The sequence below is a fragment of the Myotis nattereri genome (genome assembly GCF_964212035.1).
Source record: "Myotis nattereri genome assembly, chromosome: 3".
Taxonomy (NCBI): Eukaryota; Metazoa; Chordata; class Mammalia; order Chiroptera; family Vespertilionidae; genus Myotis; species Myotis nattereri.
This window is the reverse complement of record NC_138077.1, coordinates 67321505-67348248: the sequence shown is the minus strand read 5'-3', so window position 1 is coordinate 67348248 and position 26744 is coordinate 67321505. Positions and strand designations below refer to the sequence as shown.

The 26744-nt window shown below is 38.9% G+C and overlaps 1 protein-coding gene across 4 annotated transcripts; it reads left to right on the top strand.

The window, feature by feature from the left end:
- The first annotated feature begins 724 nt into the window (after positions 1 to 724).
- LOC308517083 (OX-2 membrane glycoprotein-like) lies at positions 725 to 26744 on the top strand. 4 transcript variants are annotated; one of them, XM_081088130.1, is made up of 7 exons: positions 725 to 860; positions 11583 to 11664; positions 14957 to 15277; positions 17934 to 18206; positions 19921 to 20028; positions 23521 to 23633; positions 25457 to 26744. In XM_081088130.1, exons 1-6 carry the CDS (start codon positions 849 to 851, stop codon positions 23628 to 23630), a joined length of 906 nt encoding a protein of 301 aa, XP_080944256.1. In that variant the 5' UTR covers positions 725 to 848; the 3' UTR covers positions 23631 to 23633; positions 25457 to 26744. The 4 variants fall into 4 exon arrangements, with proteins under 4 accessions (XP_080944256.1, XP_080944257.1, XP_080944254.1 ...); XM_081088131.1 differs by lacking the exon at positions 23521 to 23633; XM_081088128.1 differs by lacking the exon at positions 11583 to 11664 and having other exon boundaries at positions 733 to 860.

The window sequence follows — 26744 nt, the reverse complement described above, 5'->3', positions numbered from 1 at the left end:
ATTTCTGAAGTTACATAAATGTCTAATTGCTATGCTGTACACCTGAAGCTAATGAAATATTGAATGCCAACTGTGACTGAGAAAGAAAAGAAAATACGCCTCGGTAGCCATATTTATAAAACACAAAGTGGAATTCAAAGTTATTTTTTTCCAACACTTTGAAAATTTAACTCATGGCCTTCTTGCATACAGCACTGACTTGCGACCTTTAATATCACTTTGATTCTCTCTCCTTTGAGTCTCTCTCTTTAAATTTTTAAAGCTTTTAGAATTTTCTTAATTCGATCTTTTGAATTTCCCTATGTCTATAAATTAGTGTTCTGTTATTTATCTTGTTTGGTACTCCATGAATCTTTCAGTCCTTTTAATATGTACATATCATGTTTCTGATTTTCTGGAAAAAAAATTAGTCAAAATCTTAGGGTTTGCATCCCTCAGACTTACAGCTCTATGGATCCTTAAATAAAAATCTTGGTTGCCATGCCTGCTCAACACAGCAGGCATTCTCTCTTTCAAATGCTGAGGGCTCATGCCTGTCTCAGCCCCTGCCCCCATTTTCTTCCTCCTCTCTTTTAAAAATGAAAATGGAAAACGTGTATTTTTAACAAAAAGGAACAGCACCTTTGAAAAGTGTTATGGAAATAGGAAAGAATGATTAAGAGGCATTTGGGTCTAAACTGGAAATCCCACCTGCCCCTTTCTGCGCGTGTCTGTTGTGTCTATTGGGTGGGAGGAGTGAAGCCGGCCGCAGCCTCCGTGGAGGCTGCTGCGCACAGTGCGCTCCGGCGGCGTGAGATCCCCTGGGCTTTCCAGCTGAAGCCGGACACCCTGCTCGGCCAGGAGCGAAGATGGAGAGGCGGGTGAGCGGGCCCGGGCGTGGGACGGAGGGCGCAGGGTGGGAAATGTGGCCCCGGTGGCCTGGGGCGGCGGCGGGCTGCGTGCGCCAGGCTGCGGCTCGGCTCGCGCCATCTGCTCTGGAGGGAGCTAGGTTTTCTGTCGGCGCTTTCTTCTTAGCGCTTAACCTTGCTGAGAAGAGGATGTTCCCTTCCGAAGGGCGGCCTCCAGGCTGCCTGACATTCTGGTTCTCTGTTTCAATTCCTTGAAAACAGAATGCTGCCCGGCTTCAGAGATGCTTCTCTCCAGATCATTGTCACCCTGGGAGTGGACCTGGGCCGGAAGGCAGGGGTCGGTCCTCTCAGCGGGCTGGCGCGGGAGAGGCTCCCTGGATCCGGCTGAAAGGAAGGCTAGAAAACACATTCTATTTTAAGCTGCCCCCAAAGAGGATAGCGGCTGCTGTTTGACTCCTTGTTGACACCCAACAGCTGGGGTGGGGGCTGCAGAATCCAGGGCTCAGGGAGAGCTGGCTTCCTCCTGGGTGCGCTGGGTGGGCTCTTTCTTCGTCCTCTGGGCCTTTGCTCGGGAAGCCATAAAGGATCAGATAAACCAGGGTTAAAACCCTGGGTATCTAGGAGAGACAGACATTTTGTGTGTTCAGGATCTGTTCACATGACACCAAACGAAGGACAAAATGTTCATTTACATGGGGATAATGTATTAAACAATAAAATTACAATGAAAATCCAAATACAAGTAGTGCCTGAAGGTAATTTCTTTTTCATGTATACTTTATCGGCAAGACCACACAGCCAGTTACTTTGATATCTTTCTTAAACAAAGAAGAATGGTCTTAACAAAGAACTGATGTTTACCTGTGCCAGATGCTCTTAATCTTTACCTGATCATGCAAATAAAGAAACAACAGAGAGGTTAATTTTCCAAGTCCATGTGACTGCCTGTGGTGGGATCAGGATTTGGACCTAGGAATTTTCAGGAGAGGAGGTATGAATAGGGGCAGTGTCGCTGCCAGGTGGGCCGATGTCAGGGAAGACGCCAGCCTCAGTGAAATTCAATATCATTTTATATTTGTTTAAGGTACACAGCGTAGTGGTTAGACATGGCTATACCTTACGTAGTGATACCCTTGATAATTCTAATATGCACCTGGCACCATATGTAATTATTAGAATATTATTGACTATATTCCCTATGCTGTACTTATGCCCCTGTGACCATTTTGCACCTGCCCATTTGTACTTCCCAATCCTTTCCCCCTTTGCACCCAGTCCCCCAAACCTCTCCCCTTTGGCAAACATCAGTCTGTTCTTTGTATCTGTGAGTCTGTTTCTATTTTGTTCATCCGTTTATTTTATTCTTTAGACTCTACATATAAGTGAAATCACATATTATTTGTCTTTCTTTGTCTGGCTTATTTCAGTTAGCATAACACCCTCTAGGTCCATCCATGTTATTGAAAATGATAAGATTTCATTTTTTATGGCTGAATAATATGTAGATAAGTACCACTACTTTTTTACCCACTGGACTATTGATAAGCTTTTGGGTTGCCTCCGTATTTTGGCTATTACAAATAACGTTGCAATAAACATAGGGGTGCATATATTCCTTTGATTGAGTGTTTTGGGTTTCTTTGGATATATTTCCAAAAGTGCAATCACTGGGTCATAAGACAGTTTTATTTATAATTTTTTTTAACTGAAACTTCATACTTTTTTCTATAGTGGCTGCACCAATCTGCATTTCCACCAACAATTCACGAAGTTTCTTTTTTCTCCACATTCTCCCAATACTTGTTGTATGTTGATTTATTGATGATAACCATTCTGACATGTGTGAGGTGATATATCATTGTGGTTTTGATTATTTTATTATTTTATTTTAATCCTCATCTGAGGACATGCTTAGAAAGAGGAAGGGAGGGGAGGGGAGGGGAGGGGAGGGAAGGGAAGGGGAGGGGAGGGGAGGGGAGGGGAGGGGAGGGGAGGGGAGGGGAGGGGAGGGGATGGACACACTGATGTAGGAAAAACACAAAGACATCAATTGGTTGCCTTCTGTTTGCTCCCCAACTGGGGATCAAACCCACACCCAGGTGTGTGCCCTGACCTAGAATCGAACTAGCAACACTTTGGTGCATTTGACAATGCTCAACCAACTGAGCCACTCCAGCTGGGCAAAAAAGAAAATGTGTGTGTGTGTGTGTGTGTGTGTGTGTGTGTGTGTGCGTGTGCGTGTGCGTGTTTAATTGAATTTAGAGAGCGAGAAAGGGAAAGGGAGAGAGACTCTGACCAATAGGGTATCGAGCCCACAACCTGGGCATGTGCCCTACCTGGGAATAGAACCTGTAACCCTTCAGTGCATGGGATGATTCTCAGCCAATTAAGCCACACTAGCCAAGGCTTCATTGTGGTTTTAATTTGCATTTTTCTGATGTTTAGTGATATTGAGCATCTTTTCATATGTCTATTGGGCATCTGTATATCCCATTTGGAGAATTTGTCTACTCAGGTCCTCTGCTCATTTTTAAATTGGATTTTTTGGGGAGTTTTTGGTGTTAAGTTGTATGAGTTCTTCTTCTTTTTTTATAAAGAGCATTTGTGGGAAGTTTTTTTTTAATATATTTTTTAAATCAATATTTTTACAGAGAAGAAGGGAGAGGGATAGAGAGTTAGAAACATCGATGAGAAAAACATCAATTCAGCTGCCTCCTGCACACTCCCTACTGGAGATGTGCTCTCAGCCAAGGTAATGCCCTTGACCGGAATCGAAGCTGGGACCCTTCAGTCTGCAGGCCAACGCTCTATCCACTGAGCCAAACTGGTTAGGGCAGTTGTATGAGTTCTTTATAAATTTTGGATATTAACCCCTCATTGGATATATCATTGGTGAATGTGTTCTCCCATTTAGTAGGTTGTCTTTTCATTTTGTTGATGGTTTCCTTTACAGAAACTTTTTAGCTTGATATAGTCCCATTTGTTTATTTTTCCTTTGTTTCCCTGACCAATGAGGTATATCAGAAAAAAAATATTACTAAGAGCAATGTTAAAGAGTTTACTGCCTATGTTTTCTTTTAGGAGTTTTATGGTTTCAAGTCTTACATTTAAGACTCTAGTCCATTTTTTGTTTATTCTTGCATCTGGTGTAAGAAGGTGGTCTAATTTCACTTTTGTGCATGTATATATTTAATTTTCCCAGCTCCACTTATTGACTAGACCAGTGGTCGCAAACTGCGGCTCGTGAGCCACATGTGGCTCTTTGGCCCCTTGAGTGTGGCTCTTCCACAAAATACCAACTTTTACGCATGGGCCACGAAATTTCCATTGCACTGTACGTGCGCGCCCGCACGTGGTATTTTGTGGAAGAGCCACACTCAAGGGGCCAAAGAGCCGCATGTGGCTGGCGAGCCGCAGTTTGCCGACCACTGGACTAGACTGTCTTTACTCAATTATATATTCTTGCCTTCTTTGTCATATATTAATTGGCCATATAGATGTGGGTTTATTTCTGGGCTCTTTATACTGTTCCATTGATCTATGTGTCAAAACATTACTATGCTATTTTGATTACTATATCCTTGTAGTATAGTTTGATATCATGATACCTCCAATTTTGTCCTCCTTTCTCAAGATTTCTGTAGCTATTCAGGGTCATTTGTGGTTTCATATAAATTTTTGGATTATTTGTTCTAGTTCTGTTAAATGACACTAGTATTTTGATAGAAATTGTGTTGAATTTATAGATTTATTTGGGTAGTATGAACATTTTAACAATGTTGATTTTTCCTATCCATGAGAAAGAGATATGCTTCCATTTATTTGTTTCTTTAGTTTCCTTCTTCAATGTCTCAAAATTTTCTGAGTATAGGCCCTTTACTTCCTTGGTTAATTTATTCCTAGGTATTTTTTGATGCAATTGTAAATAAGACTATATACTTAATTTCTCTTTCTCATAGTTCATTATTGGAAGAGAAAATGCAACAGGTTTCTGGATACTAATTTTGTATTCTGCTACTGTGCTGAATTCATTTATTAATTCTACTCATGTTTGGGTGTAATCTTTAGGGTTCTATCTATATAGTATTGTATCTACAAATAATAACAGTTTTACTTTTTTCTTTACAATTTAGATGCCTTTTATTTATTTTTCTTGTCTGATTGCTGTGACTAGGTATTCCAATGTTATGTTGAATGAAAGTGGTGAAAGTGGACAACCTTGTCTTGATTCTGACCTTAAGGAAAACACTTTTAGCTTTTCCCCATTGAGTATGATGTTAGCTGTGTGTTGTCATATAGGGCCTTTATTATGTTGAGGTATGTTCCTTTAATTCCCACTTTACTGAGAGTTTTTATCATAAATGGATACTAAATTTTGTCAAATGTTTTTTTTCTGCATGTATTGAAATAATCATATTATTTTTATCCTTCATTTTGTTTGTGTGTTGTTTCATGTTAATTGATTTGTGAATATTGAATGTACCTTGCATCCCAGGAATAAATGCCACTTGATCATAGTGTATGATCTTTTCAAAGTATTGCTGAAATTGGTTTGCTAATATTTTGTTGGAGATTTTTGCATCTAAGTTCTTCAGTGATATTGGCCTATAATTTTCTTTTCTGGTGATGTCTATGTCTGGTTTGGAATCAGGGTCATGCTGGTCTTATAAAATGAGCTTGGAGCCTTCTATTCTCTTAAAATTTCTGAAATAGTTTGAGAAGGATAGGTGTTAATTCTTTGAATGGTTGGTAAAATTCCCCTGTGAAGCAATGCGTTCAAGGACTTTTGTATTTTTGGAGTTTTATTAGTACTGAATCAATTTCATTGGTAGTAATTGGTCTGTTAAGATTTCCTGTTTTTTCTTTATTCAGTCTTGAAAGATTGTGTGTTTCTAGGAATTTATCCATCTCTTCTATATTATTCAATTTGTTGGCATATAATTGTTCAGAGTGTTTCTTGTAATCTTTTGTATTTCTGTAATGTCAATCATTTCACTTTTCTTGATTATTTTATTTGAGTATTTTCTCTTTTTTATGAGTCTGGTTAATCTTTTCAATCTTTTTTATCTTTTCTTACCATTGATCTTTTGTATTATTTTTAGACTCTAATTTATTTCTACTTTAATATTTATTATTTCCTTCCTTCTACTCACTTTGGGCTTTGTTTGTTGTTCTTTTTCTAGATTCTTTATGTGTAAAATTAGATTGTTTATTTGAGATTTTTCTTATTTCTTGAGGTAGCCCTGTATTGCTATAAATTTTCCTCATAGGACTGTCTTCCCCGCATCCCATATATTTTGGATTGTTGTGTTTCCATTTTCATTTTGTCTCAAGGTATCTTTTGGTTGCTTCTTTTTTTCTTTTATTGTTTAAATATTACATATGTCTCCTTTTTCCCCATCTTCCCCTGCCCTGGCCACTCCCACCCCCCCAGGATAAGCCCCCACTTCCCCAGTGTCTGTGTCCCTTGGTTATGCTAATATGCATGCATATAAGTCCTTTGGTTGATCTTTTGCACTCCCCACCTCTTACCCTCCCCTGCCTTCCCTCTGAGGTTTGACAATCCATTCAGTGTTTTTTCTGTCTCTGGATCTATTTTTGTTCATCAGTTTATGTTGTTCATTATATTACACAAACGAGTGAGATCATATGATATTTATCTTTCTCCGACTGGCTTATTTCGCTTAGCGTAGTACTCTCCAGGTTCATTCATGCTTTATTTCTTCTTTAATCTCATTGATAATCCATTCATTGTTCAGTAGCATGTTATTTAGCCTTTATGTGTTTGTGTGTTTTCAAGTTTCTTTTTATAATTCATTTCTAGTTTTATATCATTGTGGTCAAAGAAGATTCTTGAATGATTTCCAAATTCTAAATTTATTGAGACTTGTTTTGTGGCCTAACATGTAGTCTATCCTGGAAAATGTTTGATTTGTACTTGGAAAAGAATCTATATTCTGTTGCTTTTAATTTAATATCAATTAAATCCATCTGGTCTCATGTGTCATTCAAGGCTATTGTTTTCTTGTTGATTTTCTGTATGGAAGATCTATCCATTGAAGTCAATGGGGTATTGAATTCCGCTGCTATGACTGAATTATTGCTGATCTCTCCCTTTATGTCTGTCAGTATCTGCTTTATATATTTAGGTGCTCCTATGTTGGGTGCATAAATGTTTATAAGGGTTATATCCTCTTATTTGATGGCTCCCTATATCATTATTTAATCTCTTCCTTTGTCTCTTATTATAGCCTTTGTTTCAAAGTCTGTTTTATATCTGATCTAAGGATTGGTACCCCAGGTTTTTTTCTCTCTATTTGTATGAAATATTTTTTTTTTTCCCAACCCTTTTAGTCTGTGTGTGTCTTTCATTCTGAGGTGGGTCTCTTGATTACAGCATATGTATGGGTCTCATTTTGTTATCTATTTAGTTACCTATGTTTTTTATTGGAGCACTTAATCCATTTACATTTAAAGTATTATTAATAGTTGCATATTTATTGCCATTTTATGCTTTGTAACTATGTTCCTTCTCTGGTTCTTTTCTTTGTTCTTCTTAATATGTCCTGTAATACTGGTGTGTTGGTAATAAACTCCTTTAGCTTTTTCTTGTCTGGGAAGCTCTTTATTTCTCCTTCAATTTTAAATGCTAGCTTTGCTGGTTAGAGTAGTCTTGGTTTTAGGTTGCCGCAACCTTTTGCAACAAGGATTCAGGATCTGGAGAAGGGGCCACACACAAATAAATATAGTAGGCAAAAAAATATAAATTTAGAAGGTATGGGAGAACCAGGAGGAGATCTACTCTCTAGTGGAGTGGCTCCCCGAATGTACAGACTCATAGCTTTTTATTTACACATACACATTTGCACTTTAGCAAAGCAAACAGACATCAATGGTAAGGTTTGGTAAACAATAAAGGATTATTAGGTTAGGGGATTGCCTTCAGCCATTCAGCCAGCAGCAGGGTAATACAATGCTGATTCCCAGCCCTTGTTGAATATCAAAGTCCATCAGCCTTCTGACGGACTTCTCTCATTTATATGTTAACTACTTGTTGGTCTTAGCCTTCAGCAGTAGGTCCTAACTTTTCTGTACTTTGAATATTTCATGCCAATCCCTTCTGTCCTGAAAAGTTTTTGTTGAGAAATCAGCTGAAAGTTTTATGAAAGTTTACTTGTAGGTAACGAATTGTCTTTCTCTTACTACTTTTAAGGTTCTCTCTTTGTCTTTAACATTTGCCATTTTAATTATAATAATCTTGATGTGGGTCTCTTTGGGGTCATCTTGTTTGGGACTTTTTGTGTTTCCTGGATTTGTATATCTATTGCCTTCACCAGGCTAGGAAAATTTCCAGTCATTATTTCTTTAAATAGGTGGCTGTCTGTGCAGGACCTGGATGCATGTAGGAGAAGCCATGCTGTGAACTAAGGTTTCTACCAATACCAAGTCAGAAGCCAGGTTAGCAGAAGGCCAAGGCAGGCTAAGATATACTACCACCTACTATTTGCCCTAAAGTTCAGCTGCTGAAAGAACCTTAGCAAATTGCTGAAGCAGGGTCTCAGAGAGTCACCAGGGTGGTGTGAGTGGTGTTCACCAGGTTAATACAGTTTCCTATTTGGTGCCTGTGCTGAGCCTGAGGCTATTCAGAAAAAGCCACCATCGTCTAGGGCCGTGATGGCGAACCTTTTGAGCTCGGCGTGTCAGCATTTTGAAAAACCCTAACTTGACTCTGGTGCCGTGTCATATATAGAAATTTTTTTATATTTGCAACCATAGTAAAACAAAGACTTATATTTTTGATATTTATTTTATATATTTAAATGCCATTTAACAAAGAAAAAATGAGTTCGTGTGTCACCTCTGACACACGTGTCATAGGTTCGCCATCACTGGTCTAGAGCCTGAAGACCTATGCAGTGGGGTGAGGTCTCAGGGTAGAGCTAATGGAGTTCACCAGGCCAACACAGAATCAAGTTTGGCTGTGTGGGGAGAGGCAATGGTTGGTATCCCTCCAGCCCTCATTTCTCTGTGTATGCCTCTGGAACTCCCCCTGCCCACCCCAGCCATTCTCCCAGTGTGGCAGCCCAGGGTGAGTGCCTGCAAGTGAGACCTTGTGTGCAGGCCCTATAAGAGGACACCTGGGTTTCTAGCAGCCTTTCATATCACCCAGATGGCGGGAATCTCTGTTGATTTCACAACCATGTGTTATGTGGGCTTCTCTTCCCGGCACTGGTGTTTTGAGCTGGGGAGCTCCTCATGGGGCTGAGACTCTTTGCGCCTCAGGGACAATCTCTATAGCTGAGATATCCCTCTGGATTCATGGGTACAGAACCAGCGCATTTTGTATCTCTGCCCCCCCTCTCCCCCTACCATTTTCGGCATGGCTTCTTCTTTGTATCCTTAGTTATAGGGTTTCTATTCAGCAAGTCTTTAGATGTTTCTCCAGGTTGATTGTTCTATTGCTTAGTTGTAATTTTGGTGTGATCATGAGAGGAGGCAAGTACAGCATCCTCCTACTCTGCCATCTTGACCAAAACCCCAACATCAACATTTATTTAGTGATTATTTGTGTCAGTCACTATTCTAGGAGCTTTATGTATACTACTTCATTTAATTTCTTTTAAATTTGATCTATTTTAATTTTTTATTTATTGATTAAGTTATTACATATGTGTCCTTACCCCCCTGTTGTCTGTGTCCATTTAATCTTTTTACTGTTATATGCAACAGAGGTAAAAGCATTGGTCATAACTCAGACATCTAGTATTTCTGCTAGCCCCAATTCAAGTCAGCCAGAGTAAATATGTATATATTTAATAGCTAGGCTTTCCTTCTAATTCCCCTTGCCCCAATCATTGTGCCTTTGTTTCTTAAACATTTCTGGCTCCCACTTTACACATCTTGTGTTATGGTGTGTTTCTACTATCTCCCTGGTCTTAAAATCCAGGCTTTCACTATGAGAGTGGATTAATTCTGCATTTCTCACCATAGCCTTTGTTAAAACTTGGATTTCCACATGAGAGAGTCATCATGCTTTTTAAAAAAAATGGTGTGAAATTGAAATGTCAAAGAACTCTTTTTATTTTCAGAGACCAAAGTTTTAAAATAGCAAGAACATGAGCACTTGAGTTTCAAAAAGCTTAACTGCTAAAAGACCAAGAACATATTTATTCCAGAGAAAGTTAATGGGAAGAATAGAGGGTGATGGAGGAACCAGCTTTTCTGGACCTAGAGAAAATATGCACATTTTATTCTGGGAGAGCAAAGAGGGACCGACGAATGTCTAGGTTCAGACACCAGTTTGTGTTATGAAAAGGAGACTCTGTGTCTACCCCCCAGGATTGGGGAATTCAGGAGGGTGGTAAATAAAACTTACAGATAAATGTTAACATCTAAGAACAGAACACTTGTGCTTTGTTTTCCTGTGGGGAGGGGAGCAGAGGTGGGGGACTGTGAGAGAGACTTGCCTACCCAACATAGAAAGGAAACAGTAAAACAGAGGTGGATAGATACATGGGAGTCTAGGCAGAGAGCCTTGTAGAATTTCCCTTTGCCCAGCTCAGGAAAAATGCAGGAGCACGGAATCAGGAGAATACGTGAAAGAACAAGAGAGAACACCTTGTGAGCACAAAATTTAATTGCATAGATTGAATACCCTGGTAACTTGAGGGGAACACAGCAGCCTTAGGGAATGCCAGCATGGATAGATGTTTGTTACCAAGAATTAGTAGTCCTGTCCCAAGGGTTGGCTTTATGTAAGCCCCCAGGAATATAGATGCAATGCCAGACATTGGGACAATTGTGAAGTGTTGGGTTTACAGGATATGAACTGATAAAGATAATGCAACATCAAAACTAAGTATCTAACTCTAATTGGGATGAAGTTCAGTTAAAAGAAATACAGGAAATGCATATTTCTTACACACTTTTAATTAATAGAAAAATCTAGAAATACAGAAAAAATGTAAGGAAAAGTTACATTTCTTGTCTATATCCCTTATAATGAACACATTCATGTAGACCTAGTGAACAGATTCTTGGAGCTACTTCACAGAGAAATTAATCTGTCTACATTCTACCCACATTTTATAACAAAATGATACCCAGAATAACATTCCCCGAAATAGCAACATAATTTGTAAAACGGCCAAAGATTTATGCCCAGACACATGAAAACAAAGCAATAAAGAAAAAATAAAGCCATTACTGTTTTTTTTTTTTTATTACTGGTTTTTAAAAGTTATAATTCATATAAAATTTTTAGAATTTGCAGGAAAATCTGCCTCAGGAAACTGCAAGGCAGTCAGTCACTTGTTTCTGACAAGAGGTTCCCCTGAATTACATTTATATTAGCAGATGTGGATTATTTTGGAAGTAGGTACTCTTAGACATTTGTAGTCTCTGTTTTCGTTGTATTTATGGCCCTTTGATTTTCCCAAAGATTCTATGCCTTTTGGGATTTTGCTCTTGACCATGGTGGCTTTAGAAACAAGGCCTCAAATTGCTAGGGGTTGCCATACTGAAGGAGCCACACTGCTGCTTCCCCCTTCCCATATCCTGAGCACACTGTTATTTCTTTCACTAATAGTCTCTGGTTCTGCTTTCTCAAAACCAAAGTTCTCTGGTGGTAAAAACTTTAGCTGCAACATTCCCTGAGGTAGCTATGAAATGGAAGCTTCCTTAGCTTTGTCCACATCCAAATGCCTATTTTTGTACTTTGCTCTATGTCTTCAGGTGTTCGAGAGGTCCTTCTGTCATCTGTCTACCTACAGACTGATTTGGTTCTTGGCCGCAGTGATGCTATGCAGGGCACAAGGTAAAGATACTCCATTCCCCTGCATGGAGTCCAGGAGATTGTCGTTTCTGCTGTGCTGGTTCATTTGCCTGCATGAATTATAAACGTATAATTTGACTGGAGGAGTGGGAGCAGTTCTTTCTGCTTTGCAAAGTATTTGAAAACAGCTATTTAGACATTGTTTCTGTAAATAAAGCCAGGCATAAAAAAATTCTAAATTAAGATATTTCTTACATATCAACTCAAATAACTTTTAAAACAATAATTACTTATGTTTGTAAAGATATGGGAATGCTTGGGGAATATGAATGAATACAACCTTTTGGAAAGGTAATCTGATAGTAAGCCTTAAAACTGTGTGTGCCCCTCTTTTACAGAAAAATCTAGAAAATGCTGAAATATACAAGTTACATAGGTTCACATAGTCTATTATACAAAACATATGCCTGTGCTATTGATGTATCTGCTGCATTTCCTAGTTGTGCCAGACCTTTCTCCTCTGTTCCATTGGAGGCCAGTCCTCGCTTTGCTGCTGGCCTTTTATCACCTTCTGTGTGACAGTGCGCTCATCAGCCTTCCTAAGTGAAGGAAGGGCAGACTTCGCATCACCTGCAACACAGGATTTACCTACTGACTGGGGGATCTAAATGGAATTCTATATACGCAGTTAAGAATTGCAAACTTTCCAATAAATGGTTTCTTCATAGCGAAAGAGAAAAATCACCCAGGAAGTTAAAACTCTAGCTTTGATCCCTTTCTCCTCTCCATTCTAAAAGCAGCAATTTCTTCAAATATCTGATTTGCAGAATCCCAACCACAGGTATTGTCCTCAGAAATTTCCACACCTACCAAGAGCACACCTCACTAAAACTGGATTCATACAACACTCATGGGTTCCAAATTGTATTTGTTGCTATGTCCATCTTTTTATGCCTGATGTTGTTGAGAGAATATTGTTTGCTTGTGCTGACTTCTTTTATTCTAATTACACTAGTCAACATTTTGTTAGTCTTGAAACAATAGATTATGGTATTTTTAATTAAGTCCACATTTTGTGTACTATTTCATTAATTTGTGCTTTTATCTTTACTAATTCACTCCTTTTACTTTTTTTCTGGTTTGGGGGTGGGGATGCTTAGATTTGTGTGTGTTTTCATTTTCCAATCTCTCTCGTCTCCTAATAAATGAAGTTAGGATTAAATATTTCTCTCTGAGAACTGCTTTCTCAGTTTCTACAGATTTTAATATATTATATTCCCAATGTCATTCATAGTAATTTATAATTCTTGCTCTTATTTTTGGTGTAATTAGTTAAAAGAAGTTTATAAGCTTCTAATTTTATTGCATTGGGCTCAATGTTCAGGTCATTGGATAGCATAATTTTTGAATCCCATTTCAAGTTCAATTTTGGGAACTGTTTCATGTGTTTTAGAAAATATTGGATATTCTCTTTTGAGTAAAAAGTTGTAAATTCATATATATATATACATATATACATATATACATATATACATATATATGTATATATATATGTATATATATATATATATATATATATATATATATATATATATATATATATTAGAGGCCTGATGCATGAAGATTCATGCAAGAATAGGCCTTCCTTCCCCTGGCTGCCAGCACCGCCTACACTCGGGCTGGAGCCACCTTTCCACCTTCGCTCAGGCCAGAGCCGCCTTTCTGCCTTAGTTCCGACCCTGGAGCTGCCTTTCTGCCTTCCCATGCTGCCTAGAGGCCCAGAGTGGCTGGGGTGGTGCAGAATGCCTGTGTCATCACCATGGCAACGATGCAAGCATTCCCACCCCGCCCCCCACTGATCGGTGCCTGTGTATGCAAATTAACCCACCATCTTTGTTGGGTTAATTTGCATACTCACGCCTGATTGGCTGGTGAGTGTCACAAAGGTATGGTTAATTTGCATCTTTCTCTTTTACTAGTGTAGATATATAACATATATAAATATTTGCTTTTTAAATTTTCTATATTTTTATATTTGACTTTTTTCATTTATTTTGTTTTTAATATATGGAAGGGAAAATTCTGAGAGAACTATAGAAACTATCCCATTATGATTATGGATTTATAAAAAATATAGTTCTATTAGCTTATGTATTTTTGGATTATTTTTTAGGTGCATAGAGGTTTATGATTAAGGTATCTTATTTTAGATTCTTTTATTTGTTTAAAATACATTTGTGTTTTTGACTTCCAATTTCTCTTTTCTCTTTTTTTAAAAGTCTTATTGAACTGATGTTGAAACATTTCAGGTTTTTGAATTTTTATTTAATTTCTTTCATATCTTTCTTCCTTTGTGCTACATTCTAGAAGAATTCCATGACCTGGTCTTTCCACCTGCTCATTTATCTTCAGTGATATCCATTCTGCTAAGTCAGCCAATCTATTAAGACTTTGTATTTCTCATTCTCTACATCTCTAATTTTTACTACTTACAATTCAGATATCTCATTTATTCTTGTCCGAGTGTTTATTGATTTATGAGATCTTCCTTCATTTGGTATAAATTCTTGAATTTGTAAAGTTTATTATTCCTCTTTCCTTGTATTAGCTTTCTCAAATATGTGGCTGTTTGTCATTATATTGAGATTTCCCACTGAATAATTGATCATATCAGTAAGAGGACCCCAGCATTGGAGGGAGGGAAATTATTGCCATGCCTTATATTCTATACTGCATTCAGTAAAAATGGGGGAATGTGTAGATTGCCATTTGGTGTCAAAGTTCTCTCCACTATCAGCCTCCTGGAACAGCGTCCTGTATATCTCTCTAACTTACACTGCTCTATTCACTACTGACTCCTAGATGCAGACACCACAATTGTTGCTCCTTCCTTTGTTGGGTGTGTGTGTGGCATGTATAGGGATGTTACATTTTCTTTATTTAAACTAATCACTCTGCCTATTGTCCATTTGCTCGTCTTGCTCCTGGCTTCCACCTCTCTGGGCATAAACCCACTTGGTAATGTTTCTCTCCTATCTGACAGTTCCCACCTTCAACCTGATTCCACCTAATTTCCAGCATATAGGGATGGGATTCTTCACACTATTTCTTGTTACTGAGAATTTTCCTTCTTATTTTTCTACTCTGTTACTTTTAAAGATGGAAAAAGCATATTTGAACTTATATTTCCCTAGCAACATTAGAGATGTAGGTAAATGTTTTCTTCTTTAACTTTTTCTTTTCTATATTTGACTTTGAACATGCATTGTTTTTAATCAGAAAAATGTGTATTTATGTGTGCGTTAATTTTTTTTTTATGATTCCATGATAAAAGTGGTGACCCAAGATGAAAGAGAGCCGCTGAACACACCTGCTTCTTTACGATGCTTCCTGGAAACTCCCCAGGAAGTCGTGATTGTGACATGGCAGAAAATGAAGGCTTCAAGCCCAGAAAACATGGTCACTTTCAGCAAGGAGCATGGGGTCGTGGTCCAACCCGCCTATAAGGATAAGATGAACATAACTGAGCTGGGACTTCAGAACACAACCATCACCTTCTGGAATACCACTCTGGACGATGAAGGGTGTTACAAGTGTCTCTTCAATACCTTCGGTTCCGGGAAGATGTCAGGAATAGCCTGCCTCACCCTCTTTGGTGAGAATCTCTGACTAGAAATGCTATTTTCAAGAATGTTTAGAACATGGTGGCACCTAGTTTTTCAGGGTCCTACCCCCAGAAAGGTTTGTTAGAAGACACTTTCATGTCTGCTGTAACTGTGGCTGTGGTTATTGGACAGTTCATGAGCTCACACTGAATCTCTGCCTGGTGTTATCTTTGATCCGAGGAGTCCTGTGGTCAGCAGGAGCAAATGAAGGACCAGGTAAAGACAACCAGTTCCACATACGCAGTGATAGGGTGCAGATCTGGCATTGACATTAGACCTGGCATTTTTCCAAGAGGAAAAAACAATCCAAGTCTTAGTTTGATAACATTCCTTTCCTATTAACTAACACATAGCTGAAATCAAGAATTGGGAAGTAGAAATGAGGGGGAATTTTGGAGTATGGCACACTTAGTGCTGCTTTTAGGAGGGAAAAGACAAACTGAGGGCTATTAGGAATGTTAATATGAGAGTTTGAGCACACCAGAAATATTGAACATAGGGTAAGAAGGGCTCAGAAGATAATGCAAGGGAAGTATGATAAAACCAAGTACAACTTTCTTTCACTTATTTGGCTAAAATAAATCGTCTCTGCAGAATCTTATGTCAGGCTTTGTTCTTCATTTCTACTGACTCTCTCTGTCGCCCCCAGTCTCTCTCTCTCTCTCTCTCTCTCTCTCTCTCTCTCTCTCTCTCTCTCTCTCTTTCTGTCTCCCCCTTTTGCAATCCTCCTTCCACCTTTCCTTCCTTTTTAGTCCCTCCCTTTATTCCCCCTTCCCTTCATTCCTCCCTCTCTCTTTCCTTCCATCTTTCCTTCCTTCCTTCCTTCCTTCCTTCCTTCCTTCCTTCCTTCCTTCCTTCCTTCCTCCTGTCCTCCTTTCTCCCTCCCCTTCCTTCCTTCCTTCCTTCCTTCCTTCCTTCCTTCCTTCCTTCCTTCCTCCTGTCCTCCTTTCTCCCTCCCCTTCCTTCCTTCCTTCCTTCCTTCCTTCCTTCCTTCCTTCCTTCCTTCCTCCCATCCTCCTTTCTCCCTCCCCTTCCTTCCTTCCTTCCTTCCTTCCTTCCTTCCTTCCTTCCTCCTGTCCTCCTTTCTCCCTCCCCTTCCTTCCTTCCTTCCTTCCTTCCTTCCTTCCTCCCATCCTCCTTTCTCCATCCCCTTCCTTCCTCCCGTCCTCCTTTCTCCATCCCCTTCCTTCCTTCCTTCCTTCCTTCCTTCCTTCCTTCCTTCCTTCCTTCCTTCCTCCCGTCCTCCTTTCTCCATCTCCTTCCTTCCTTCCTTCCTTCCTTCCTTCCTTCCTTCCTTCCTTCCTTCCTTCCTCCCTTCCTTCCTTCCTCCCTCTCTTTCTCCCTCCCTCCCTCCTCCCCTCCCTCCCTTCCTCTTATCTCTTCTTTCCTCTTTTTCCTTCTGGTGTCATATGTTTCTCATTTCTGTTCCTTTTTCTTCTCTTTCTTCTTTGCTCATCTTTCTCTCTTTCTGCTATTCCCCCTCCTTTGCTCATAGCCTTTTATATTATTTTTGTCTGAAAACCTATCTGTTGAGTCTTCTAGCTAGTAATATTGTTCTTTTCTATACTGTCCTTTTTCAGCTACACTTAGCTTTTATCTATCATTATTTTATATGCCAGAGAGCCCTGCACCAGTCTGGTGACATCAACCATAACTATCTGCCTTCACTTTTATTATTCTTTTCCAGTGCTCAAAAAGGTTAGTAATTAGGCATTCTTTGGATAGAGCCACAGTTCTCTAGCCCTATTTCCTTCAGCCCGCTGCTACCCACCCATCTCTTGAACCTCTAAGTACAGACCGAGTTTTAATTTAGCATTGCCCTCTAATTATCTTGTAGGCTACAAAGCCAACCACAGAAAGACAGGTCTGCATTTGTTCGGTAGAGATAAACTGCATTCCAACAAAAATGTACTTATCAGTCAAGGGACTTTTAAAAAGGGAACAGTGTAAAGCTGGCCTAAAAATAACGTCCTTTTTTCATAAGCTAGTTATTTTTTTAACTCCATAAGGTGATCTCCAAGTTCCCTCAACTGTCATTCTGTGATTTTCTGGTTATTGGCTATGAATTCATAATTTTTATTTTGTGTAGATATTCTCAACAGGGACTTTCCTGGTTTCTTCCATGCAACTCATTTACTGGTTCAGCTCCAAACAGAAAACTGCTACCACTAAGCAGCAGTCCCTCTCCAGGCTCTCTGCTCCGAAGCTGCCCTGTGCTTCTGAGACATGCAGGCCACTTGTACGGCGGTGCTCATTGATGGTCATTGGTGCTCGTTTGTGAGTGGTACCGAGGAAAAGGCAGAGATGCTGCATTGCCCATGACAAAGGAGAACAGAAACATGAGGCTCTGTACTACTCGAGAGAGAAGATATCCTCTGTCCATCCAGCTAGTTCACCTAGAAACAAAGTAGAGAAATGATGTTTCTTGTCACAGGGTTGTACCAGGCTGGTCCCCATCCCTCAGGTCAGAGAATTGGACACAGGTAGAACCGAGAAGGCCTCAGCAGGGGTTGGGTGTGCTGCCTTATCTTTCTAGCCCCAACTATCTTATTGTAAAAATCATCCTGTCATCTCTCTGAGGTGAGTGTGAAACTCAGAACAGGTGCTTAACTGATGGCAGACCATTCTTTTACTTTTTTGTCCCAGTGCAGCCCAAAGTATTCCTTCACTATAAATTATCCGAAGACCACCTAAATGTCACTTGCTCTGCCAATGCCCGCCCAGCCCCTGCAATCTCCTGGAAGGTCGCTGGGTCAGGAATGGACAACAGTACTGAGATTATCACACACCCCAATGGGACCACGTCTGTCATCAGCGTCCTCCACATCAAAGACCCCAAGAATCAGGTGGGGAAGGAGGTGATCTGCCAGGTGTTACACCTGGGGACTGTGAAAGACTTCAGTCAACCTGTGAACAAAGGTAAGAGAAGGTGGGCAAAGATGGCTGTGGTCACACTTGTGCACACACCTGGAAGGTGGTGATTGCTCTGTGGACCCTCCCGGCCTCTGAACAAAAGAGCTAATAGAGGGGAGAATGGGTTAAGCAGGGAAAGGAAAACAGAGTTGAGGGAGCCAATCAAGCCAATGTTACTTTGGTGAATGTGGCACAGTGCCCACGTACCAAACGCTGAGATCCATTCCTTCGTTTATTCCCCCACACTAGCATTAACTGTCTGTTGTGTGCCAGGCTATTTGACAGTGAGCAAGACTCAGAGAGCGTCTAGTCTACCAGGAAACACCAAAGTGGCTGAGCAGTTGTAAAACTGCATGTTAAGTGCTTCCATAAGAAAACTACGGTGCACCATGGGAGGATTGCAGGTGGGAAGGAGGGGTGTCCGCTCAATCTGGGAAGATTAGAAAGATTTCCTGGAAGAAGACATCTTTGCTGAAACCTTTGCAGAATCTGTACTGTGGGAAAGGGACTGGTGAGGTGTTTGCCTCTCCTTCTTTAAACAAACTGCCTCCTGTTCAAGACCCCTTTTGCTTTCTTATGTTTCTATCTAAGCTGCTACCCCCAGGCCTCGTGGATACAAGAGGTAAGGGTTATGGGAGAGAGAATAAAGAGAGGAGTGATAACAGCCACTGTTCTCTTTCTCTGTAGTTTAGAAGCACTAACTTGGATGAGGCACTCGGTAATAAGCCTTCTAGAAAAATACTGCTACTTTTTGTTGGGGGATGGGGGGGTGCAGGGGGCATTTTAAACAATAAAACCTGAAAAAGCTTTCCCAAATTTGCCTCATTGGCGCCCTGGCCTCTAAGGAAAATCTCCTGTAGACATTTCTGGAGTCTTTGAAAAAATAGACTTAGCAATAAGTCAACACTTAGGTCAATGTCATCGAAAGGTCTATGATGTCAGATTTGGACATTTTAAAAAAATATATTTTATTGATTTTTTACAGAGAGGAAGGTAGAGGGATAGAAAGTTAGAAACATCGACCAGGTGCCCCCCAGTAGGGGATGTGCCCGCAACCAAGGTACATGCCCTTGACTGGAATCGAACCTAGGACCCTTCAGTCCGCAGACCGACGCTCTATCCACTGAGCCAAACCAGTTAGGGCAGATTTGGACATTTTTTAAATGAACCTCAGACTCGGCTAAGGCAAAGGGTAAATTTTCCTGCAAAACAAGAATCCGAAAAGAAGCATATCTTCTTTTCCAAGAATACCAAAACTAACATATCATTTATAATGATTTCCCCTTTATATTTCTCTCAATAAATATATTACTGTAATGGGAAGTATGACAAAGAATATGTGCTTTGGAGGCAAACAGACCTCTGAACAGGCCTTGTTTCTACCACTTACTATGCTGATTTTGGTTTACCTAACTTCTCTGAGCCTGTTTTTTAATATTAGCTAATAATAACGCCTAACTCAGTCTGTTTTGAGGATTAAATGAGATAATACATTAAAAGCTCTTATTATATGGCAACTACATAAAACATGTTAGCTATTATTATTATCTAAATGTTTTTAAAATAATATGTCATAAATATAAAAACAACATGTCTATAGTTAAGAATAAATTTCATTGAAAGCTTACCTCTGTTAACAACTCATCACAATTATTGTTTTATCCTTTTTTCCTCAACAGCTTCCTCTTATGACTGTTTTTCCTCTTCTTCCCTTCAATAGGCTTTTGGTTTTCAGTTCCACTGCTCTTAAGTATTGTTTCCCTGGTAATTCTTCTGATCTTAATCTCAATCTTACTATACTGGAAGCGTCACCGGACCCAAGACAGAGGTGAGTTATCACAGAAAGTAGAAAGAAGGAAACAAATGATTTCTGAATGATAACTTGGGGTCCCATGAAGATGTAAATAAGGAGATGGCAGCAGTGTGTTTTGTTTGTTGTTTCCAAAATACATGAATGTTAGTGGTATTTTGACATAACCCTACAGCATCATTTTCTTGCAATTGGACATTAAACTGGATGTTTCTGCTTGTGATTGGCTGAGATTGTTCAAAGGCTACTTGTTTGGTAAGTGGAGAGGAAGGGCTGAGGAGAGGAGAATGGAAAATGTTTATCTGATGACTATGAAGTCATCTGATGACAGAACCAGAGAAAAAAGCTTGACACCCATGCTATGTTCTTTCTATCCATTAGTGAGAGGAACAATCTCTTCTCTTTTTACAGTATTCGACAGGCCCGCTATTCCATTTAAGAGACTGTGAAATTGTCCGAAATGGTCAATAATTAGGTAGTAATTTCTGTGTTATACTCTCACTACGTCTCAAACATTATAAGCAGCATATAGGAGATCCATATTTATAACTATGTCATGTCATTCTGCCCTTAATAGACTATTCCCAACCAGTGTCTTATGAATACCAGGGGGCTCAATAAATGTTCATTAAAATAGTGAATGAATACATGCATGGATAGAAGGGTAAATTTTCAAACTGACTTTTTAAAATTTCCCTTTTCTTATTGTAAATTCAGAACCTCATAAGCACTGAGTCTAAAACATAGTGAGGCATTATAAAACTAGAGATGCCATGGAACAAGAGGAGTCAGCTAGAGAGAGAGAATTAAATTTCTTTGGTTTCTGAAGACAGTCATAATTTATTAACGCTCATGCAAAGCTACTTTTTTATGTTGAATGTGGTGGGAATTTCCTAGGATGAAGGGGTGATATGGGAGTTTTCTCCATCTCAGATGACTGAAAGAGATGGAAAAATATGTTAGCTTATTTTAGAATGTCTGTTAAAAACCTCACTCAAATGCAACCTTTATTTTTTTCTTTTCATTTTATGTCTCATAGACTAATATCTCATGTTCTAGGTTTTTTGAACACTTAATTTTGTATAAGACTTTTTATAAATACCAGATAAATTCTTGTGGTTTTATAAGAAAAGTAACAAATCTTGTGTCAATTTCCCCTTTGCAGAAGTAGATCAAGGTATCTATTCTGTCAGGGAAAGGAGATTGCAGATCAGCAAGCCCATAGACCTCGTTAGCAGTTTGCAGAATGTCAGAAGCAGAAAGCTGATTCTACTTCATCCAAACATTTTACTTTTCCAGTTAGGAGCTGAAGCCCAGGAAAGGAAAGTTGATTTTCTTCCCTGAGGTCACACAGCTAGTTAACGGCAGGCTTAGGCCTCCCTGGGCCCCTTACCTTTGCCAGAATGTTCTCTCACTCATGGTGCCCCAGAGTCCTGACTCAAAAGACACTACGTTGCACTTATTTTACTGTGCTTGCTATTACTGCTGTATTCTTTTGGAAAGTTTAAGCAGGAAAGTATAAAGTGTTCACGTTTATTCCTAAAAGTCCCTTTTGGACAAGAATCATAATACAATCTATTCAAGCCCAAGGTGAATTCCACCAGTAAGGGGCATTTGCAAAAGAATTGTCCTCTGTTCATTTAACTAAGTCTTGGATTTCCTGGGAAATATAATTGTTCAATGCCTTATCCAGTTCCTGAAACAAAAGAGCTAGCTTATCTCTGTACCCAGGTTTTTTTCTCACGTATGAAATACAGTAGTTTCCCCTAATCTAAGGAGGATATAGTCCAAGACCTCCAGTGGATGCCAGAAACCACTTATAGTACTTAATTCTGTAGGTTCTATGTTTTTTCCTATACATACTTAGCTATGACAAAGTTTACTTTATAAGTTAGGCACAGTAAGAAACTGACAACAATATCTAAAAATAAAATTTAAAAAAGTTATGTGATGTGACATTGTTAAATAAATTAAGGGTTACTTGAACACAAGCACAACAGATACCTGCTGCTGCAGTTGATCCAGATAACCTAGATGGCTACTCAGTGACTAATGGGCAGGAAATACATCCAGTGTGAATATGGTGGCCAAAGGGATAATTCATATCCAGGATGGAGTAGGACTGTGCAAGGTTTCATTACACTACTCGAAAAAGTGCAAAGTTTAGGTAGTAAAGGGTATGGGGGGGGGGGGGTGTCAAATATATGGTGATGGGAGGAAATTTGACTTTGGGTAGTGTACACACAGTGCAATACACAGATGATATAGAATTGTACACTCGAAACCTATATGATTTTATTAACTAATGTCACCAAAAGATTTCATTTAAAAACTTAGGAATTGTTTATTTCTGCAATTTTCTATGTTATATTTTAGACCGCAGTTGACTGCAGGTAACTGAAACTGTGGAAAGCAAAATCATGAATAAAATGGACTACAATAAACAACTGAACCTGTATGGAATCTTGTAAGAACTAGGATGGCCATTTACTGACAATGTCTTCATGATATAAGGGACAATTTGTTTAATTTCACTGCATGTTCAGTGGCATATTTTGACTGATTGGAATTTTTGTTTGATTTCAAAAATTTTAGCAGCCAAATCACTTGATCCCATAAATTTAAATAGCTAATCAAACCACCAAGTATTGATTATGCTTGAGACTTAAACATTCAGGGCTAAGGAAATACTGGTTCAAGATCAAAATTTAAGTTGCACAAAGTTGGAAGAAGGGAAAGAAAATCAATTTTTATTTCTTCAAGTAACAAATTCTGTAATAAAAGTATCAATTTCCTTCCCACCTTTCTTTCCTCTTACTTTTAGTTATATTTTTCCTCTTTTTCCCCCTCCCCATCATCTCCTTAAAACTTAAAACATATGGATGAGCAGGGAAAATGTCATCAAGATTCATGCCTTGACCTGAAAATGGGTGATGTAAACAGAAATACAGGGGGAACTGAGTATGTTTGTATGTGTGTGTGTTAATGCATGTGTGTGTGCAGTTTGTGGAGAGGAGGACAGGAATGATTTGAGTTCTTGAACTTATTGAATACTAGAGGCCCAGTGTATGAAACTCATGCACTGGTAGGGTCCCTAGCAGCTGCCAGCTGCAGGCCGGGTACTCCCTCCCTTCCCCTGGCCAGCCCTGCTTGCTGGTCGAACTCCTGGATGAACTCCCGGTTGAGGGGAAAATTTGCATACTACACTCTTATTATATAGGATAAGTAGACAAAGAATAATCTCCATGGAGTTGATCAGTAGGAAGACAAATCTGGTAGGTAAGGAAATTATATGAAGTAAGGTTCAACTCTTTGTCAGATAAAGTTTATTTTAGATCAAAATCACTTCTTGATTACTCACAACAGCATTAGCAAATTTATAGTTTTTGGACAGAGGGGTAATCTGTAAAAACTGCTATTGTTTTATAGAGAAGTTAGGCTCCCTTTACTTTTCTTGTGGTTCTGTATGATGCCAGAGAGTATGATTTTGATTTTTCTTTTTTTCAACAGCAAGGCTGCATTCTGAAGGAAGGTGTGATGAGTTAGAGGCAATTTCTCTTTGCTCCATTCCTGATGGGATCATTGCAGTTACTTCCCATGAGACTGCGACAATAAGATAATAGGTTAATAGGTTTTCAAAGAACTTTTTTTCTTTTATGAATCAAGTCCTTTGTTACTGAAATAGAAAGTGAGAAAAAATTAAAATTTCCCAGGGAAAATTTCCACCATTCTACAATAGTTATTACTTTTAAAATCAAGTTTAGGTCATATCTTTGTCCCTTCTATATATACTACAATCAAGTTAAATTGGGGCTGAGAATGATCTTTTATTTCTCATTAATCAATCCAAAATGATTACATGCTTCTCAGAAACAAAAACATTACTTTGGGGCAGATCATCATAAACAATCACCTAATTTTGAGTTAGCAATTGTGTTTTGTTTCATTGAGTCAAGACTAAACTGGAAAACAATAGAAAATTTAGACAAACATATGAAGTGCATGTTCCAAACATCACTCTTTTTTCAAGAATATAACTATTTAATGTAGAAGTGTTTTTATTTTACCCACATTTTCTACATAATTACCTTGATTTATTTCACTTCACTATACAGTAACCTCAATATATAAGTGGGCTCTTTGCAATGATAAAAATGGCAATGTTAGTTAATTTCTCCTATTGATTATGTTCCTTTCTCCTATTTTAAGCTTAATACTATGTCACATAACAGAGATGACCAGTAAACAATTTGTAGTAGTGAAATTGATGATATGTTATAAAGGCAATACAAAGAATATTTGTTTAAAAAAATAAGAATCTTTATTTTGCTAAATAATTGTATGTATGCTTTCCAGATGAGGGCTGGATGAGTGGTAATCCTCATCCCTACCCCAATTTCCTCATAGTTCTAAGAAGAAAGGATGCAATGCTTTTATAAGAAAGGTATTATGCAACTTTTATTGAACTCCTAGGTCAGAATTCCTGGCTTAAATTTTGCACTTCAAAGCCACTTTTTTTTTTTTTCTATAAAATTTTACCCTTGATGGGTGCCACCCATCATATACACATTTCATGGTATAATCTGGCCACTAAGTTATGACTAACAGACCCTTAAGCTTAGGCATTTTTGCCTGAGCCATTCTTGTCTTTTGCCACAGACAGCTCACATTGGTAATAATAGCAAAGTTCGGATATGCAGAAATTTTTCAGGATTTTGTAAGAAATACTTAAGATTGAGAGATACAGAGTGATGGTGCCAAGATAAAATTCCAGGTCTTTTACTTCACTGTCTACATGTTTTGTAGGGAGGCCCATGTCCTCCCAGTTTCTGTGTTAGCAAGCCAATAGCCTAAAGCAGTGTTCGGCAAACTGCGGCTCGCGAGCCACATGCGGCTCTTTGGCCCCTTGAGTGTGGCTCTTCCACAAAATACTGACTGCTGCGCATGGGCCACGAAGTTTCAATCGCACTGTACATGCGCACCCTTACATGGTATTTTGTGGAAGAGCCACACTCAAGGGGCCAAAGAGTCCCACGTGGCTTGCGAGCCACAGTTTGCCAATCACTGGCCTAAAGGATCTTTATTTATCTACTTTCTTAACTCAATGACCATTCTTAACTCAATGTCCATCCAGCAATTTAATGTCCACAGGAAACAAAGCTCAGGGTCTTATGTATAAAATACCTAAATTGCTTGGAATTCTTGAATATGTTCTTTTCCTTTTAGTCTTAAGTGACTCTGCAAACCTTTATTGCCTAGAATTACCTATGTATCTTTTTAAAGAGAGTCATAGTCCCCTCACATCATATTGGGTCAAGAATGTCTAATTCCTTATCTTTGCTGATGAAATCTGCACAAGGAGAATTCTATGATTATTTTCTTAAGATCTATTAAGATAGAAATTATAAATGTGCGAAGTTAATATCTTGATCTTTCTCTTATCCAGAGCCCTAAGAGAGCTGCAGAACCCTGGAAATTATTCTCTGGTCTACTTGAATCTGATGCAGGAGGAAAGCAGGAGTGAAAGGGTTATTCTCCAGGGACCTATGAGAGAAAAAGAGGTGGAAGTAAAAGGCCTAAGAATTTCAAGACTTTCTACTGCCATCTAAGCTAATTCGTGCTTGTGCGAATTCCAAGAGGAAGTCCATTTACCTCTCAGGTCTGTTGTAGGATTGATTTTGTAAAGCAATGCAGTGTTGTGCTGTTGAATGGATACTGGACTTAGCATGAGGAACCACAGTTTGAGACTGTCTTTGGCGGAGACTGGTGGCAACCCCATAATAATCACTATTCAATGAACTTCCACCATGGCATCCAGAAGATTAAGGAGTTGGACCAGATGATTTGCCATTCTGCTCTAAAAACTGATGTCATTCCAGGAGGAGGGATATGAACAAAGGGAAAAGACATGAACAAGAGCGAAGAAGTTGGGAAGATTAAGGACCAAAGAACTTTTCTGAGATTACCTTTTGCTTTTCTGTGGCTGTTCCATCTCTTCTTCTCTTGCTGTTCATAGGTCCATGAATCTGTTTCCTTGTCACTTAGTATCCAATCCACTACCTGCTCACTGCTTTGCTAATAGCTGGTCTCTCTAGAACCCTTGGTTTCACTGCTATTCTTCATGTATTTCTGTGACATCACAATGAAAATTGGACTGAATTTATTGTGAAACAACATGGCAAGCTTAACTTTACTTGCCTATTTTTATAGCAGAATAAACATTGCTAGTCTTAGACAGCAGCTCACATTTTAAAAAATGCATGCACTCCTTGCCCATTTGTCTCATAATATGACCCAGCCCTATTTTAGGCATTCTGAATTCAGACTAGTACGTATAATGAAAATATATTATGAATCCAGGCATTTAGATTTCCTAAATAGCAGTTGGCCAGTTCAAATGCTTTGTCTCTCCTAGCTTCTTTTCCTATGAGTTCACTTTTCACAGTAGCAGTGGATGCATGTCTGGGTGTACAATTCCCTTTGTTCTAAATATATTGTTTTAACTAGTGGGAACATTTTGGAACTCTCTAGTAATCATAAGGCCAAATTAGTGACTTTTTCAGTATCTTTGGCTTTCTTGTCTCTATCCAGTGATCTAGAAACTAAAACTTAAGTTGTTTTCACTGTTGAATTGAATATTTATATATTTAGTAAGCTATTGAGATGTTATTTAATTCTGTGTTATTTCTTACATTTGTATAATATGCTGAAGAATTAAAAGTGTGAACTCTAAA

What these genes read in the sequence shown, in the direction of transcription:
- LOC308517083 (XM_081088130.1), top strand. An exon ending in GATGCTATGCAGGGCACAAG is followed by an intron (nt 11,665 to 14,956) that starts GTAAAGATACTC and finishes CCATGATAAAAG; the next exon opens with TGGTGACCCAAGATGAAAGA. An exon ending in CAGTCAACCTGTGAACAAAG is followed by an intron (nt 18,207 to 19,920) that starts GTAAGAGAAGGT and finishes TCCCTTCAATAG; the next exon opens with GCTTTTGGTTTTCAGTTCCA.